At 38.7% G+C, this 19248-nt stretch overlaps 1 protein-coding gene across 1 annotated transcript in view; it reads right to left on the minus strand.

The window, feature by feature from the left end:
* The window catches only part of OSTM1 (osteoclastogenesis associated transmembrane protein 1), a 33999-nt gene that overhangs the window by 8719 nt on the left and 6032 nt on the right, over positions 1-19248 (minus strand). The window contains exons 2-3 of the mRNA XM_023650881.2: positions 16663-16777; positions 7842-7939 (exon numbers count right to left, since the gene is read on the minus strand). Coding sequence (XP_023506649.2) covers positions 7842-7939; positions 16663-16777 — 213 coding nt within the window. The remainder of the gene's footprint in view (positions 1-7841; positions 7940-16662; positions 16778-19248) is intronic.

Below are 19248 nucleotides of genomic sequence, written 5' to 3' on the forward strand. Positions count from 1 at the left end.
AAAGGCACCAAAACTACATCCCCACTCAACCCTCTTACCCCAAGGCTTGTAAGCCAGGACTTTCTGGGCAGCAAAAAGGAACTAACACCCAAGAATTCTAGAAACTAAAATCAAGGGAGTAGATATAACATATAAGGTGTTAAGTTAGTGAATCTCAATCTTTCCCACTTCTGGAACTGACACTTGTCTTTTCAAGAACACGTTTGCTGAACAGCCAGCTCACACTTTTTCTTTCTATTTCCTTTATTCTTTACCTGCAGCCTGGAAATATGATATGAACTGGATATTGGAATGAAAGAGAGAAGGAAAAATTAAAGGAATTAAACTGAGGCGGCCCCCACAATGTTACCCCCACCATCTATTTGACAGAGAAACGAAGTCTCCCTTTAATTCTGCCACAAGAAATAACCCAATGTCTGTTTTTCACAAAACAAGTGTGCATTTAGCTAAATGTGTTCAATCAAAAATTGAGCGCAGAACCTTGATGGGGGGGTGTAACTTAGGCATTTATATTAAAATTTAAAATGCACATACCTTTTTATGTAGCAATTTCACTTCTAGGAATCTACCAAACTCATGCAAATACTCCAAATATATGAAAAAAGATTGTTTGTGTTTATAACAGTAAAACACTGAACCAAATAAAAAGCTCTATCAATACAGGGACTGACTAAATGGTAGCAGAGCTGAACAATAAAAAGCTCTGCGGCCTTTAAAATGAATGAGGAAGTGGGATTCCAGGAAGATGATGATATCAACATGTGCCTTGTCTCCTGATTTCTTTACTTAAGAGATTCAAGAAAAGGGTAAACCCAGGCACTTGAATAGCACTGTGAAATGTAAAGGTGTGACATGCATATGTCATCACAGGAAGGTTGTGTTACAGCCACCACACCACTCCCAGAGAAACTAGCCAGGCCCACGGTCTCCTGTGAACCTCCACTCCCCTGCAACCACCCACACTGACCTCGAGAGATGCAGCAGGCTGGAATCATAGCCCCGCCCTGCCTGCGGGGCCAGCCACAAAAAAGCAGTCTTTCCACAGCCACCATGACAGTCCAGGTTCCCAGAGAAGCCACCTGCAAACACTTACTACCCAAGGGGGATCTGGTCTGGAACTTAAACCCACATCCCTACTCAACCAGTGAGATAGAAGTCACTGCCACAGCCAATGTCACCAATCTCATTGCTTCCATCTATCTCTTTAGCTGACTCCCCTCCCCTCTCAAACACAGACACACACACACACACAGCACTGGAGTCCCCCAGGACTCAGTCCTTGGGGCTTCTTGATCATCTCTGTCTACACTCACACATATCCAGTCTCGTGACTTTAAATACCATCTACACCCACTGACTCTCAAATCTCTATCTCCAGCTCACACTTCTCCCCTGAGCTCCAATCTCATTTACAACACCAACTATTTGACACCTCACCTTGGAAGTTTAATAGCGATTCCATACTTAACAGGTTCAAAACAGAATTTTTTTTTTTTTTAAAGATTTTTTTATTTTTTCCTTTTTCTCCCCAAAGCCCCCCGGTACATAGTTGTGTATTCTTCGTTGTGGGTGTTTCTAGTTGTGGCATGTGGGACGCTGCCTCAGCGTGGTCCGATGAGCAGTGCCATGTCCGCGCCCAGGATTCGAACTAACGAAACACTGGGCTGCCTGCAGCGGAGTGCACGAACTTAACCACTCGGCCACGGGGCCAGCCCCTCAAAACAGAATTTTTAGTCCCCACTTTCCTACAACCAGTCTTTCCCATGGCCCCAGCATCCTCTCAGCTACTCAGGACCAAAAGTCTAGGATCATCCTGACTCTTCTCTTTCCTTCTCTGATCAGCCAAAACCACTCTCCAAGAATTACCCAATCTATCAGCAAGCCCTGTTAGATATACTTCTAAACCGTACCCTGAATCCATCTGTTTCTCCAACATCAAGGCCAAGATCCTAGTCCATACCATCTCTGTCCTGTGCCAGCCGCCTAATTAGGTTCCTTACTTTCACTCTTGCCTACATTCAATTGAGTTTCTCCACAACGCAGCCAGAGTGATATTTTTATAAGTAAATCATGTCATGTAACATTCCTGCTTTAAATGGCTTCCCATTGTGCTGAGAATTCAGTCCATACTTCTTCCTTTGTTCTACGAGGCTCTTTATAATCTGGCCTCTGCCTATCTCCCCATATGTCATTCACATTTGCTCACTGTGCTCCAGCCAAACTGGCCTTCTTCCCATTCCTTGCACATACCAAGCTCATTCTCTCCCCGAAGGCATTTCTTTATCCTTGCTTCTGCGGGAAACACTCATCCCATGGCTGACGCTATCTCAAACTTTAGGTCACCTCAACATTCACCTGCTCAGAGAGGTACTCCTTGCCCACCCTATCTAAGGTAGTATACCACACCCCTTCCCGGGACTCATTACTCTTAATCATCTCATCTCTTTGTTATCAGTCTCACCCCTACTAGGACATAAGGTCACGAAAACAGGAATCTTATCTGTCTTGTTTACTGCTCTACCCTCAGTGCCCAGAATGCTGCCTGGTACATAATCAGCACCCAATAAATATCTGTTGAATAAGTGAACACATACTGCCTGCCTGAGGAAACTTTCAAAAGCCAAGCTACAGAAACCAAACTCCATATGGAAAGAGAGAGATTTCTTCCAGTGCTCCCAGCCTGGTATAACCATCCTACCACTGGCCACATGAGCACTTAAGAAAGTAAGATGAGCCTAACAATGGATGTAAAAAGAAAACAAAACAAACAAACAAACAAACAAATGAAATGATTCTAAAGGGAGACACATTAAACCCAGATCTCAGAGCAACAAAAAAGAATTCAGTAAATAGGAGAGAACTTTAAAAATTAATTATAGCCCCAAGAATGAAATAAATACTCATGAGTCCATATTGATATAAATAGATGAATAAATGTGGAAGAAGTGACAAATTTTCTTTACAGAAGATTTCCAAACAATTTAAGTAAACATTCACCCCTCCAGGACTCAGAGCTTAATTTCCCTAACCCTACTCCTTATTACTTAGTAACTTGCTTCCAAAAAAAACAGTATGGAAAGAGGAAGAAGGAGGTAACTTTACGTTAAAGACACTTGGCAAACACCACCCTGTCCACGTGATACAGATTAACATCATCAGGGATAAACCACGTCGACAGCATGTACCTCTGACAGGATGTGATGAGAAAGGTACTTCACTTCCGTCTTCTCCAAAACCCACAGTCCCACTGTAACCATGCGGAAAACATTAGACAAACCCAAACTGAAGGACATTCTACAAAATACTTGGCCAGCCCTCCTCAAAATTGTCAAAGTCATGAAAAACAGGGTAAGATTGAGAAACTGTCACAGACAAGAGGAGACTAAGTGTGGTAGAACAGGAAACAGATATTTGGTCTTTGTCCCTGGTTCCTGGCACACAGCTCCTAAAACCGTTGGAATACCTGAGTGACAAGACCATCTTTTGTACGTTAATGAGGTGACTGGTGGCTGGGGGTTCCTAGAGAGCTTCAGGATGGAGGCTGGTCGCCAGAAAGACCAAGGCATGATCAGGGATTGGAACTTTCAGCCCTACTCCCGACCTCTGAGAGGGAAGAGGAGCTGGAGATCGAGCTAATCACCAACAGCCAACGATGCAGTCAATCATGCCTATGTAGTGAGGCCTTCATTAAAAACCCTAAATGTTCGGAGAGCTTGTGTTCAGGTTGGTGCCCACATCGACGCTGGGAGGGTAGTGCACCCAGAGAGGGCATGGAAGCTCTGCACACCCACACCCCGCATACCGTCTATGCATCTCTCCCATTTGGCTGTTCCTGAGTTGTATCCTTTCTAATAAACCAGTAAACAGAAGAAAAGAGCATTCCTGAGTTCTGTGAGTCATTCTAGAAAATTATCGAACCTGAAAGGGGACCAGCTGTGGGAACCCCTTGACTTCGTAGCCAAGTCAGACAGAAGTGTGAGTAACCTGGGCAGCCTATTTGCAACTGGCATCTGAAATGAGGGCTATCTTGTGAGACTGAGCCCTTAAATCTGTGGAGTATGATGCTAACTCTGGGTAATTAGTGTCAGAATTAAATTGCATTACAGGACCTAGTTGGTGTCAGAGAATCAGAGAATTGATTGTTGGTGTGGTAAAACCCCACACATTTAGCGTCAGAACTGTCATGAGTAAAACCAGCTTACTAAGGAAACATGACAACTAAATGCAATGTGGTAACCTGGATGGTAAAAAGGACTTTACTGGAAAAACTAGTGAATACAAATAAACTTTGGAGTTTAGTTAATAGTAATGCACCAATGTTGGTTTTTCAGTTGTGACAAATGTATCACAGCAATATAAGATATTAACATAGGGGAAACCAGATGAGGGGCATATGGGAACTTTTTACTATCTTTGCAACTTTCTTATAAATCTAACACTACTCAAAAAACAAAATTTTTAAAAAATTAGATGAGTAATATGTCATAATATCTACAACTTTCAAGTGCTGCAGCAAAAAAAATGCATATATTCAGACATAAAGCAAATATGACAAAATGTTGATAATTGTTGAATTTGGATGATAGATACATGAGTCTTCATTATATCACTCTTTCAATGTCTCTGCAAGTTTGAAATCCTTTTATAATAAAAAGATTGAAAAAATAATGCACTTTGTCATATTTATTTGCAAAGATCTATGGTAAAAGAAGATCAGGCTGCCTCTTAAAAAAAAGAAGTCCCAAAAGGTAAAAGTGGCTATATTAAAAATAATTGCTTAGAACTGGATATATGTATCACTTTGTATCCTATAAACAAATTCTTTTCAAATGGCCAGCAAACGTTTTTGTTTTTTTTTTTAGGAAGGTTAGCCCTGAGCTAACTGCTGCCAATCCTCCTCTTTTTGCTGAGGAACCCTGTCCCTGAGCTGACATCCATGCCCATCTTCCTCTACTTTATATGTGGGACGCCTGCCACAGCATGGCTTTACCAAGCAGTGCCATGTCCACACCCGGGATCTGAACCGGCGAACCCCGGGCGTCAAATCGGAGCGTGTGAACTTAACCACTGCACCACCAGGCCAGCCACATGCCCAGGAAACATTTTAAGTAACTGATTATTACATCACAAAGGTATTTCAATAAATTCAAAAATGTAGACAGCCTACATTTACTAATCACAACTCCAATTAAAATTTGAGACATACAAATGCAAATAAACAAATCATGCCACTCATATTAAAAAATAATCTTCCAAGGAACTCTTAAGTCAAAGAATAAATCAAAATTAAAATTAGAAATTATTTAGAAATAAATGAAAATGCGATCCCTTCATATCAGAATCTATTATTGGAAAGGCCAAAGTTACAAACTTACAGTCTGAAAATTACTTTATTGTTGAGCAAGAAAAGTTGAAAATAAATTAACCATTCAATTTAAAGAACTAGAAAAATGACAAAATTAACCAAAAGAACAGAGGAGAAATTAATAAACACAAAAGCATGAATAAACACATAAAGAAAAATAAAACAGAAATTGATAAGGCCAAATGTAGGTTTTCAAAAAGATCAATAAAAACAAACGTACCTTTAAGAAGCTTAAAGGAAACAAAAGGGAAAAAATGGACTCACAAAAACAGCATTTGGAATAAGAAAGGGAACATAGCTACACATGATAGAAATTTTAAGGAGTAATCAGTTACTAAATGCAATATATTACCCCAGAATAGATCCTGAAACAGAAAAAGGACATTAGTGGAAAAACTGGGGAAATCAGAATAAAGTCTGGCATTTACTTAACAGATACGTACCAATGTTCATTTCTTAGTTTTGACAAATGTACCATGATAATGTAAGGTTAACACTGGGAGAACCTGGGTCAGGGACGTATGGGAATTCTCTGTATTACCTTTGCAACTTTTCTATAAATCTAAAATTATCCCAAAACAAAGCATTTCAAAAGTACCAGTTAAAATCTGTAGTAGGGGAAGGAAAGGTATCATTCACAATGGCACCAAAAACTATATAATATCTTGGAAAAACTCAAGAAACATGTAAGACCTATATGAAATTTAAATAAATAAAACTACTCTAGAAGACATTAAAAAATAGAGACTAATGGTGGTTGTCGGGGGCTAGAAGGGGAGGAATTGGGGTCAATACTTAATGGGGACAGAGTTTCAGTTTGAGAAGATGAAGATCTGACGTGGATGGCGGGGACAGTGCACAACAATGTGAGATTACTTAATTCCACTGAACTGTACACTTTAAAACAATAATGTGGAAATTTTATACTCTGTGGTATTCTATATAATGTGGTAAAATTTATATTTTATCACATTATATATATACACCAAATATATATTATTTTACCACAATAAAAAAAACAACATATCATATTCCTAGATAGGAAAGCTCAGTATCTAAATGTGTCAATTCTTTCCAAATGATGAATCTAAAATGTAACGCAACTCTAACAAAATCTTAAAATGATTAATTTTTTGAACTTGGTTCTAAAATTCATTTCACGGGATAGTCAAGAAGCCGTCAGGAAAAAATTGTTGGGGCTATGCCTCACATCTTACACCAAAATAAATTTCAGATAGATAAAAGATGTTTAAATACAGGAAATGAAACCATAAAAGTACTAAAAGAAATCACAGGAGAAATTTTTTAAATAATCTCAAAGTGAGAAAAGGCCTTCTAGTGTGACACAAAGTCCATAAGCCATTAAAAATTTTTTGATAAATCTAACAACACAAAAGTTAAAATTGTCTTCATAACAAAAAGAAAAGCACAATAAAAAGACAAACAACAAACTAGCAAAAAAATATTTGCAACTAACATCCCAGGAAAAATGCTAATTTCCCTAAAATCATTCATCAGAACACTAGTCTCTTAAAACAAAGAGTGCCTGGTCAAATACATGTGGTAAATGCTGTTTACAAAAGTTACCATTTGGAGTTTTACAACGTACATTAGTCCACTAACGTTCTGAAGTCCTGTAGTAAAGCATTTCCCAGCCTTATTACAACACGAACCTTTTTTTAGGGACCATCTATAAACGTCCTGCAGAACATATTTGGGGAATGCTCATCTAATGGAGTTTACTCTTCTCAGGGAAATTCAGAATTCCATGTTATCACATTTATTAAAGAGGAAATCATACATCCCTGCATCCTAAATATGTTTACATCTCTTTGTGGGGATTACTTACTTGTTAAGCAAGTTTCAAACTAGGATTTTACCAGAGTTCCAATCTCGCCCCCTCACCACCACCAGGGAAGTTCGAATACCAACATTCAAGGGTCAGAGATGGAGAAAACAAAAACCAATGGTAGGTTTCTTAAAGGCTACCTTTTATATTATAATTCAATACTCAAAAAGTTACCTTACTAAATAGTGCCTTTTAAAGTAGGTAAAACATATTTAAGCAAACATTGAGGCAAAGAACAGGCTTTCTGTAGACAGAATCATACTACATTGTAAAATACCCTACTGCTTAAACAAAGTCACGGTAAATTACTGTCACATAGAACAACATCGTGTTTTAATTAAATAATCACATGCCTCAGTTAAAGTGTTCATGTTCATTACCCTCCTTGGATCCTCACTACAAAATACTTGAAGGCAGGCAGGGTAGATCTTCCTATCCCCACCTGACAAATAAGAAAACTCAAGTCTGCGTGATTTGCCTAAGGTCTGGTAATGGAAGAACTTAGCAGAAATCCATGTCTACTAGTTGCCCTACATTGCGTGTACAGATATATATCAACAATTGGTATTATTTATTATTCATTTGTGCAAGGCATCATTTTAATTTCAAGCATCATACATAAAATACCTGAAGGTTATGCTCAAAGCAGGTCAAGGTGTGGTTAAATAAATCGAGGAAGTATACCGTGCTATTTGATAATTCTTCACTTTTGTTCGTTAAACAATCTGTCAAAAAAACAAAAAAGTATATTACTATATCTCAAGCAACAATTTTGTATTGTCATTTATCTCTCAAGCTATCATCTTCTGTTTCACACTACAGTAATTCTCCATTCAAATAAGCATGAAGTGTTCCCCATAAGAGAATTTCTCAAATATATGAAGCTTACCCCTTTCAGTTTCCAAAACAATTTTTTTTACATCATAACCATTTCCATGAAAATCTTTAAATAATCACATATTCTCCTCTTTATAAAAACAATACACCAAATAAAATTTAAATTGATTTTTGATGGTGCAAAGTCTTAATCACGAACATCAGATATCAGACGCTGCGCAGTAAGGGGCACTCCTAATGCTGTTTAGGAATAAGACTGTTTATCCTGCATTAATTTTACCTAAATTCATATGCTTTTGATCCTTTTCTGTGTCAAATTTAGTAGCTCTGTGTCTCTTCCATCTTCACTAGCAGGTCACTTATTGCACCTAACAGGGTAACCTTTTTTAATTTGCTCTTTCTAATCTATTGAGTTGGGAGAGAAGAGAAACAAGCTGGTGAGAATTTTGCCTAAAATATTGATCAAGGGGTTTCAAGGAAGTCCGGAAAAAAACAGAACTGTTTTACATGTTTTAAAAAATGTTACATAAATGATATTCCTCTGCAACTTGCTACTCTCGCTTAGCATTAGCACAGTTCATCCCTTTTCATTGTTTTCTATGTATGACTATAGCACGATTTATCTATTCTCTCTTCTTCGATGAACCTATTCTTTTTTTTTTTTTTAAAGATTGACCCTGACTTAACATCTGTTGCCAATCTTTTCTTTTTTCTTCTTCTTCTTCTTCCCAAAGCCCCCCAGTACATAGTCGTATATTCCAGCTGTAGCTCCTTCTTGCTCTGTTATGTGGGACGCTGCCTCAGCACGGCCTGATGAGTGGTGCTACGTCCACACCCAGGATCTGAACCATGAAACCCTGGACTGCCCAAGCTGAGCATGTGAACTTAACCACTCAGCCACTGGGCCGGCCTCGAACCTATTCTTTATCCTCACTTCGCTTTGACCTTTCCCTATGTTCTCAGCTTACTCTCTCAGATCTAGATTCAAGTGCCTGGTTTCTGGTGGTCAGCCATTTCAATCTCACTCTCCTAGAATCCTCGTTCTCTTTATGTTCCACGTACTCACAAACATTTCCAACCCTGGACAGCCTCCATTTACTTTCTCTACTTTCAATTCCGGTTGTAGAATGAGGAGGATCAAGGCTGCCCCAGGGAGAGAAGTCCAAGGCGTCCTGCCCTATATACCAATCTATATCATCCTCTGGGAAGCACAGGACATCCTGACCTGATCTGACCTGATCCAAAGTTACAGGACCACCCAATAACCAGACCCCGCCTGCACTGATACCATTTTAACAACTTTTTTACATAATCTTTCCTTTGTCTTGTAAAGAAATAACTCACATACCTATGCCTTATCAATTTAGCCCTACCCTCAACCCATGTTTGCAGCTCTTTACTGCCCATGGGTCCTGTCCCCATGCTCTTCTCTGAATAAAGGAGCACTAGTACCAGACCTTGAGAGTCTAAGAAATCTTTCTTTCGATTCTTCGGCTTGCTGAGCCTGCATCATGGAACGCTATTATAGAAAACTCTAAAGTTATCATGAAGGGACTCAGTTCAAATTCTAATCTCAGGGCCACAAAACAATCTTGTAGACACCCTGCCAATTACTGCAGAGGGGATGTTCCAAATATTTTCTATTCTCTAGTACTCAACCCTACTCTTGACTCCCTTAATTTCAACTGATAGCTGTATATTACACCCACTCAGGACCATCTAATATGCTCTCTCTCACCTGGGAGTGGAGGAACAGGAGAGGAGGCTACTGCAACCACCCATTAAAAAGGTGGCAAAGCAAACAGAAAGAATTCAATGGATAAGAGACAGACTGACTAGGTGGTGAAGAGTACTAGAATACAACACCTCAAAATATGCCTCTTTGGCACATGGATTCTTTTGAGCTGAAGGCCACTGAGAACCAGCAGATAGATGCAGGAGGGGTGGGGGGCGGCGCTCCAAAAACAGGGTCCAAGTTTTCATTTTGTAAATAAAATTTACATTTATAAAGAAAATGTCCATTTGTAAAGATGTCTCCCTCTCATGTAAGAGGACGAGGAGGACTCTAAACAACTCTTATCTATGGAGAAGGTTCCAACTTAAACATGCATAACAAACCTTACCAAACAACCTTCCTGTAACTTCCCTCCTCCACCAGAAGCCCCAAATCCCTTTTCCTCTGATTAGCCCAAGATGGTACATAAGCCCAGGTTCTAACCTTCCCTTCTTGTTACTCATCACTGTGTGCTCCCATGTGTACACGCACAAAGTACACGTTAATAAACTTGGGTTTGTTTTTCTCTTGTTGATCTGTCTTTGGACAGCCTAATTGAGAGAGTCTCAGCCAGAGAACCTAAAACGGGTGGAGGAAAAATACTTCTTTCCTCCCCTACAGTAGACACTAGGACATGACGCACTGTGAGATGTCCATGTTCTGTGATAAATGACAATCATGACAACAAAAGCGAACATTAACTGGGTACTTGCTGTGTTCCAAGTGCTCTGTTGTACTTTAAACACATCTACTCATTTAATTTTTTTTTTTAAAGATTGGCACCTGGGCTAACATCTGCTGCCAATCTTTTTTTTTTCTTCTTCTCCCCAAAGCCCACCGGTACCTAGCTGTGTATTTTTAGTTGTGGGTTCTCCTAGTTGTGGCATGTAGGACGCCACCTCAGCATGGCCTGACGAGCAGTGCCATGTCCACAAACCGGCAACACCCTGGGCCGCCAAAGCAGAGCATGCAAACTTAACCACTCGGCCACGGGGCTGGCCCTACTCATTTAATTCTTATAACAACCCTATGAGGCAAGAACTTCTCATTATCTCCACTTTCTAAATAAGGAACAGAGGCTTAGAGGAATAAGGAAGTTGCCAAAGGTCACGAAACTGGAAAGTGAAAACCTGGAATTTTTACTCAGTCTGATTCCTGAGCCTGTACTTTCAAACACTGCAAAATAAATAAAATATTCACATCTACATTCTAAATCACTAAAGTTCAACCCTCGGAGTCAGCACTCCTCCCTCCACTGCACTGGAGGTCTCACGTGCAAGGATTCCAGCAGTCACTACCAACTGATCAGCGCTGGCAACAGACATGAAACATAAACCTGGCGAACAGGGTGGCAATGAGCACGTTTAGACTCCTTTCTGCAAATTAGAAAAAGGCATCCCCTCTGGCTAGATCAGTTACAAAAGGCACTTCTGCCTCCAGAAGTTGAGCTGGAACTCGGCCCCATTCACCCCCTTCATACAGGCCCCTGGTTCCGGGCTCAGTCTGAACCTGGTATACCTGGGGCCCTGCTGATGAACCTATTCCTAGAGCCCTTCCCTCTCTGAACTCAGTACTCTACATTCTCGGCAGCTTTATCTTCTCAAGAATGTAAGTCCCATTCTGACTGTTCACCTTATCATTTAAAAATCTGAGGGATCGGGGCTGGCCCTGTGGCCGAGTGGTTAAGTTCGCGTGCTCCACTGCAGGCGGCCCAGTGTTTCCTCGGTTCAAATCCTGGGCGCGGACATGGCACTGCTCATCAGACCACGCTGAGGCAGTGTCCCACATGCCACAACCAGAAGGACCCACAATGAAGAATATACAACTATGTACAGGGGGGCTTTGGGGAGCAAAAGGAAAAAATAAAACCTTTAAAAAAAAAAAAAAAAATCTGAGGGATCATTTCACAAATTAGGAAGCAGCCAGAGGAATAAAATGATATACTGAGGATCATACATCAAGTTAGTAAGGCATGAAAATATAAAATATACTTTCCAGACTCTCCATTAAGTATTCTCTTAATTATACCATGTTTTCTTTATTATTTAAAAATGTTACTCCATCTGTCAGCTTTCAAAAAATTCACACACTAAATTCTTTTAAAATATATATAGATATAACACAGCCCCTCTTAATCCTGCTTTAACATCATCACAAAGTAGCCTTGAATCCTTTTACACATGAGGCAGAGTATATATAAATAAAAACAAACACAATTACATATATGCGGAATATTAGTATGTTGGGCTAACAAGATTGACAGGGTTTTCAGTTTTTGTAATTTCTTTATAAAAAGTAATTTATAGAATTATGAAAAATAAATAAAAACAAAAGAAAAAAGTAATTTATAAATGAAGCTTCTTTGAACAACAAATAGGACTTAATCTCTTCTATTTTACTGACCATCACTCCTTTTCACTTAGAATTATTTGAAAATTAAACTAAAACCTAATAAAGACTGGTCATCTTGTTAAGTACTGCATCAGTGCAGTTCCATCAAAATTCTTCCAATGACCATTAGAGTGGTATCATAAAACATAAAGAAATTCACTTATATAATGGGGTTAAAAATGTCTTCATTATTAAAGAGCCCTGACTTTCTGACTTAAAACAAAGGAACTCCAGCAAAATTCCTCTTTCATCCTTTTGCAGGAATTGGAAACATAAGGTTATAAGCAGTGAGAAGCTATATATATTAGAAATTAGTAAGTTAAGGAATATCACTAATAATAAAGCTTCCTATGAGCACTAAGTGAAGTGGTCATTATGAATGTTCCTCATCTCAGATAATCAATGAGGCCTCATCAAGGACAGATTAGCATAGCTTCTTTCTCAGTGAGGGCTCAAACATCAGCTCAAGAAGCATTCTTAAAGGTGGTAAAGATTCAAGTTAAAATCTTACATAGAAACCTATTAAACTATCATAACAGGAATTATGCATCTTTAGATAAAGTATCTGGCATCTATTAGGAGTATGTACAAAGATCTCTGTTGTTTTTCAAAACTAGTTTTATAGAAAACAAGAGAGACAATCACCAATTTCTGAAAAATAGGGCAAGCTTCAGAAAATATAGTACAAACTGTGGGAACCTTGTACCTGAACAACATAATTAAGTTGTCATAAGTATGAAAACTAAGACATTTAAAATTGTAAGATACAAATAAGTAGGGCTGATGCTTAGTACATTACCATGTAGATAAAATACAGGAAAGAGGGGTTCTGGTTAACAGACCTTCTGGTTAACCATTAAATTTTATTATTGATTTGTAAAGAACCAAGACATAACAAGTGAAAGATGGCAGAATATGCCTTTCTAAAATATGCCCCTTTGCCATAAGGATTATTTTGAGCTGAAGGCACTTGAAAAACAGCAAATGCAGAGAGAAGCTTTCTGTGAATTCCCCTTTATCTGCCTGAAAACAGATCCTCCAAAAGAAACTGAATGGTCATAAATCCCTTCCTCCGGAGTCCCATCAACCAGGGAAGACTGACTCATCACAGGAAAGGAGATGAATGGAACAGGATCAAGAGTTCAGAAACAAAGCCCCACATGTGTAGTCAACCACGAGCTGAACTCAGAAATAGAAGAATGGTGATTGCCAGGGGCTGGAGGTAGCGGAAATGGGGAGACGTTGGTCAAAGGGTACAAATCACCAGTTATAAGTTCTGGGGATCTAATGTACAGTGTGGTGATCACAGTTAGCAATTCTGTATTATATATTTCTAAACTGCTAAGAGAGTAAATCTTCAATGTTCTCCCCACAAAAAAGAAACGGTAATTATGTGACATGATGGAAGTGTTACCTAACACTATGGTGGTAACCCTTTTGCAATATGTAACTGTATCAAATCAACACATTGTACACCTTAAACTTACACAACATTATATGTCAATTATATCTCAATAAAGTTGAAAAAGAAAAACAAAGAACCAACACACTACCATAAAACAATCCACGGTCTCATCAAATCTGATCACGCTGCTAAAAGTATTCAACTGTCACATGCACAAGACAACCAGAAGCACCTCAATAACAAGGCTGTCAGTGTGTCAACAATACACTTTTGATGACAGCTTTAAAATTCTGAACAGGAGAAACCTTTGATATGTCAGTCAGTTTACAGAAGAACTCGTTTCCATGTTATTTGTAACGCGAACTGGAAGAGTTGAGCTCTTGAGACTTCTTTTGAGTCTCCACCAATTTTCAAAAACTCATTTCCCATCAAGACTAATATCATTCAAAGACACGGGAATTCTAAAGATAAAAGAGATGGGAGTGGTCCAAGGACGGCACTCTCTCTTTTTTACTGGGTTTCTAGCCTTCCTTTCATCAACTAGTAACTGCAGAGACTAGGTGTCACCTTACAGCTAGCTCAAGTACAAAGAAAAGGTGGCTTTGGGCAGTGCAGCAATTTTAATATTTTTTAAACAATATTTTCTGTTTTATATTTTTACATTTATATTCTTAATAATATTCTTTTTACAAGTGAATTATTAAATTTGCTTAAAAAGATTTTACCTATATATAGTTTTGTATTTGCTAGCATAGAGGATGAGAAAGGAGTACTTACTTTATATCAAAAGATATATTCCTACAAAATGGATCATATATTGGTTTAAGTTTCAGTTAAAAACAAATTTTTAAAACATATCCGTAGTTTCTGTTCTTCCTTTGTAATTTTTTTCTTCCCCATTTTATATTTTAGGTGCCAGACTGAATGGACTCCATATTATTTACCATTAAAGATCCCTAAAGCTGGCATCACTTACCAGCCATTGTATTTGGAAATTTAATAACTAGTTCATCACAAAAAGGTAACTGAGACAAATGGGTTAGTGGCTTGCATTTGAAAATTTCACACAGGGGGCCAGCCCCATGGCCAAGTGGTTAAGTTTGCACGCTCTGCTTTAGCAGCCTGGGGTTCACCAGTTGGGGTCCTGGGCACAGACCTACACACCATTTATCAAGCCATGCTGTGATGGCATCCCACATAGGAGAACTAGAATGACTTACAACTAGGATATACAACTATGCACTGGGGCTTTGGGAAGAAAAAAGAAAAACAAGAGGAAGATTAGCAACAGATGTTAGCTCAGGGCCACTCTTAAAAAAAAAAAAGAAGAGGGGCCGGCCCCGTGGCCCAGTGGTTAAGTTCTCTCGTTCTGCTGCAGGCAGCCCAGTGTTTCGTCGGTTCGAATCCTGGGCGCGGACATGGCACTGCTCATCAAGCCACACTGAGGCGGCGTCCCACATGCCACAACTAGAAGGACCCACAACTAAGAATATACAACTATGTACTGGGGGGCTTTGGGGAGGAAAAGGAAAAAAAAAGGAAGAAAATTTAACATAAATTCTAAGAAAACTGATCAGTCTTTTTTTGTGTTTAAATAAAAAGGCAAATAATCAAGCAAGGGAGTCTTTTTCCCATTTGCAGTTTTTCTTCATATGAACTAACCAAAAAGACAAGTCCTTAGAAAAGTTAAGCTCCTTAATGACTTACACATACGCAGATTTTTAATCCACCCTGTCCTTTCTATTTCCACAGCCCATGCCCCTACTTCATGGTTTTTTTGCTTCTTGCCTAAACTATTATAATAACTTCCTCACTGGTCTCTCTCTTCCTCTTCCAATGGAGTTCCATGAAAAAAAGGGTCTTTGTAGTTAAAAAGGAAAAGCTTGAAAGTGCCAGGTTAAATGATGTTAAAAAACTTTTTTTTTAACCTGTCATACTTCTCACTGCCTTTCATATTCCATGTGTATTGTAAACCACCAAGAGACTATAGTACACAACTATTTATTAATAATATGTTGGTGTCCCAAGCAGTATTAAAAATGTTGGCATAAGTGATAAACTACTATATCAGTCAAGGTCTTAGTTTCTCTTTCCAACTGTATCTCCCATGTGGTTCTAGGATCCTAGATCATTGACTACTCCTTTATACCTCTGGGCCTCTGTCCACAAGGCCTCTTTATCTGTAACGTCCTTCCTCTCATCTCTATTTATTGAAATCATGCCCAGCCATAAACGTATAGGATCAAAAGGTATCTCTTCCAGGAAGTCATTTCAAATTCTCCCTAATTCGATTTATTTTCTACTTCCCCCAAGGACTCTGTAATTTTATTAATGCATTTATTTATCTGTCTTAGGTTATACTGTAAATATAACTTTCTCCTTCACTAAATTATAAGGCATGGAAAACAAAAACAGCCTAGTACATAGTTGGTATTCAAAATGCTTCTGAATTGAAATAGCAATTTTAATTTTTCCCAAAAATGCCTGAAAATAGATCTCATTTTGTTGTACAAATACATACAAAACTGAAAGAACAGATGTTATCACCTCCCCCTACATTTGACAGATTATTATAAACATCATAATTATTATATTAAACAGCTAACATTTCTAAAACATTAACTGTGTACCAGGTACTGAGCTAACTGCTTTAAACAATTTATTTCATTTAATCCCAAAACAATCATATAAGGTAGGTTCCATTACTATGACCAACTTACCAGTGAGGAAACTGAGGTTCCAAGAGGCAAAGCTACATGCCCAAGATCTGACAGCTGGTAGTTAGGGCTAGTAAGTGGCAGAGATTAGAATCAAGCCCACATCTGCCTGACTGCAAAACTCATGGCGGTAACTCCTACGCTTTTCTGCCTCTCAGTACTTGCCCGAGTAGTTCCCAGTAATAAACCAGGATGCTAATCACAGTTCATTTAAACTCAGTAGTAAAAAGTATTATCTAGTCTCAAAGATTTCAAAATTCACTAAAATGTGACATCTATGCTATTGAACCATAATTGCAAAATGAAAATGAAAGAATTACTTACTTGCACAATTTGCCTTCTGCCACGTGGAATTAAAAAACTCAGACAGAATCAGCACTATCTGCATTCTATCTGACATTAACAGACTTCTGGCACAACTATGACTCTCTGAAGTATTCTGTAACAAAAAAAGAAAATAGAAAAATACAATCTGAATATTTTTTAGACTTCCCAAACACCAACAAGAGGCAAAAAAAACCTTATAAAATTAATTTAAATATTTATTATAAGCATTTTAACATTTTGCCTGATATAATCAAATAATCATGCCATTAATAAGAACACCTGTAATAAAACAATGGTAGCTAACATTTATCGGCACCAAGTTCACTTGCACAGGAAGAACATCTTTGCTTCTTGAATAAGTACTGGCTTCTACAGAACAATCTCAACTACTGAGGCCCAAATTGTGTGCGTGTCATGTTTCTTACTTTTCATGCAAAGGAAAAAGTTCTGGAAAGTTATTCACCAAAATGTAGCAGTGGTTATCTCTGAAAAATGGAAATATGGTGATTTTTATTTTCTTTTTCGCCTCTTTTACACTGTCTCAATTTTTTCTATACTGACCATCTATTATTTACACAATTTTTTTAATCTGGTGAGTAAATGATCACCAAACATTTAGTTTCATCTTCTTGGCAATCTTTGGTTCAAAATCTTATAATCCACAAGAAAATGTGACACATCAAGTTTGTACCCAAACAGTTTGCACCCAGATAGAAGACTACGATTTCCAGAGATCATTTCCATAATGAAACTCACACTATGCAAATAATAAAAACAAGTTCCTAAATTATTTAAGCCTTATCTATTTAATTTTCCCTTTTGCCCCAAGCAAAGAACTAAGTCCTGCTTATCCTTCATTCCTTAAAAGTTATTTAACTCCTATTATTTACCAGGTAGTACAAGAATCCTAGAGTTTTAAGGATACAGAAAGTTAAGGGAATGCCATCAACACTGGGACTTCAAGAATCTCCCCAGAGACATACAGATAAGGAATTATATAGTGTGAAGAGTAATGAGAGAGAGAGAGTGATAACTCGGGAAAAGAGCTGATCAGGCAGGTGGGGCGGGAAAAGAGGGAAGGAGGGCTTTACGGCAGAATTCTTGTTTTAAATACCTCTGATGTTCATTTTGGGATAGTTACCCTCTCTGTGGCTTAGTTTTGTCTTCTCATTAAAAGATGTATCCAAATGAACGCTCGCTTTTAAAATAGTGAACCTAAAAATTCATTTAAAAAGTCCCTTTCTGGGGCCAGCCCAGTGGCACAGCGGGTAAGTGCGCACAGGCCCCTTCAGCAGCCCAGGGTTCACCAGTTTGGATCCCAGGTGCGGACCTACGCACCACTCATCAAGCCACGCTGTGGCAGGCATCCCACATATAAAGTAGAGGAAGATGAGCATGGATGTTAGCTCAGGGCCCGTCTTCGTCAGCACAAAGGAGGATTGACAGCAGATGTTAGCTCAGGACTAATCTTCCTCAAAAAAAAAAAAAGTTCCTTTCTTGGAATTGCTTTCAGAGCAATAAAGAAAATTTCTATTGTTACTTCTTAAATGCAGCATGGCTGATATATGCTCTTCACCTAGCCACCTTGCTGCCAACCTGAACTGCTCTAAGTGGGTGTAGTTGGCTAAGTGTAATAAGTTACTTAAGTTGAGTCTTCATAAGTACATGACTGGCTATTTAAAAAATCAATACAGTATAGCCTGTATGAGTGGTCAATGTGTAGAATAGTTCAGATGAAGAAGATACTGGTGTAGTTGGGGGAAATTAGGAAAGAATTCATGGAAGAAGTTGGATTTGAACTCAGCCCTAGGCTGAGAAAGGGAAGAGGATTCTAAAATGGGAGAACAAAACGATCACAGGGTGAAAGTGGGAGTGATTATGAGGTATTGAGGGGGTATTCAGTAGGCCAATATAGTTAGAATGGAGGGTACCTCTACGAAAGTGGAGGCATTAAAGGGAGATGTTAGGGCAAGGTTATGAAGGGTCTTGAGGGTCATGAGAGTCAGACAGTGGGAAACTTTTACAGATTTCTAAAGAGAGTGACATGAAAAGCAGAGTTTGGGAACACCAGTCTCAGCCACAAGACGTAGTGTAAGGAGGCGGGAGACTAACTAGAATATTTCTATAATTCAGGCACGATGAAAAGACAGTGGCGAAAGTGTGAAAGGAAGAGAAGTGACGAATAACCCCAATGATGATGATGTACTTACCGAATACCTAACTGCCCTAAATGCTCCAAATGTGGAACTTATTTAATCCTTATAACAACTCTATGATAGAAGTAGCATCTCTCTGGATTCAAACCCAGCCTCTTCCACTACATGGCCTTGGATAAGTTACTTAATCACTCTGAGGCTCCATTTCTTAAAGTATGATATCCACCTGTGTGTGCCTAGGTTCCTTACCTGGACAGAAGTTCCTTCAGGAAGGAAACTTTGTGTTATATCTTAGTATTCTCAATGCCTACCACATGACCAAAAATATTGGCCCTTGGTTTATATTTAGAACTCCTAGTACTCAAATGTGTCATAACCACTTAGCAGAACCCTAATCACAATGAACCCAACCATCCACTTTCATCAT

This window comes from Equus caballus, chromosome 10 (genome assembly GCF_041296265.1).
Source record: "Equus caballus isolate H_3958 breed thoroughbred chromosome 10, TB-T2T, whole genome shotgun sequence".
In the NCBI taxonomy this organism is placed as follows: Eukaryota; Metazoa; Chordata; class Mammalia; order Perissodactyla; family Equidae; genus Equus; species Equus caballus.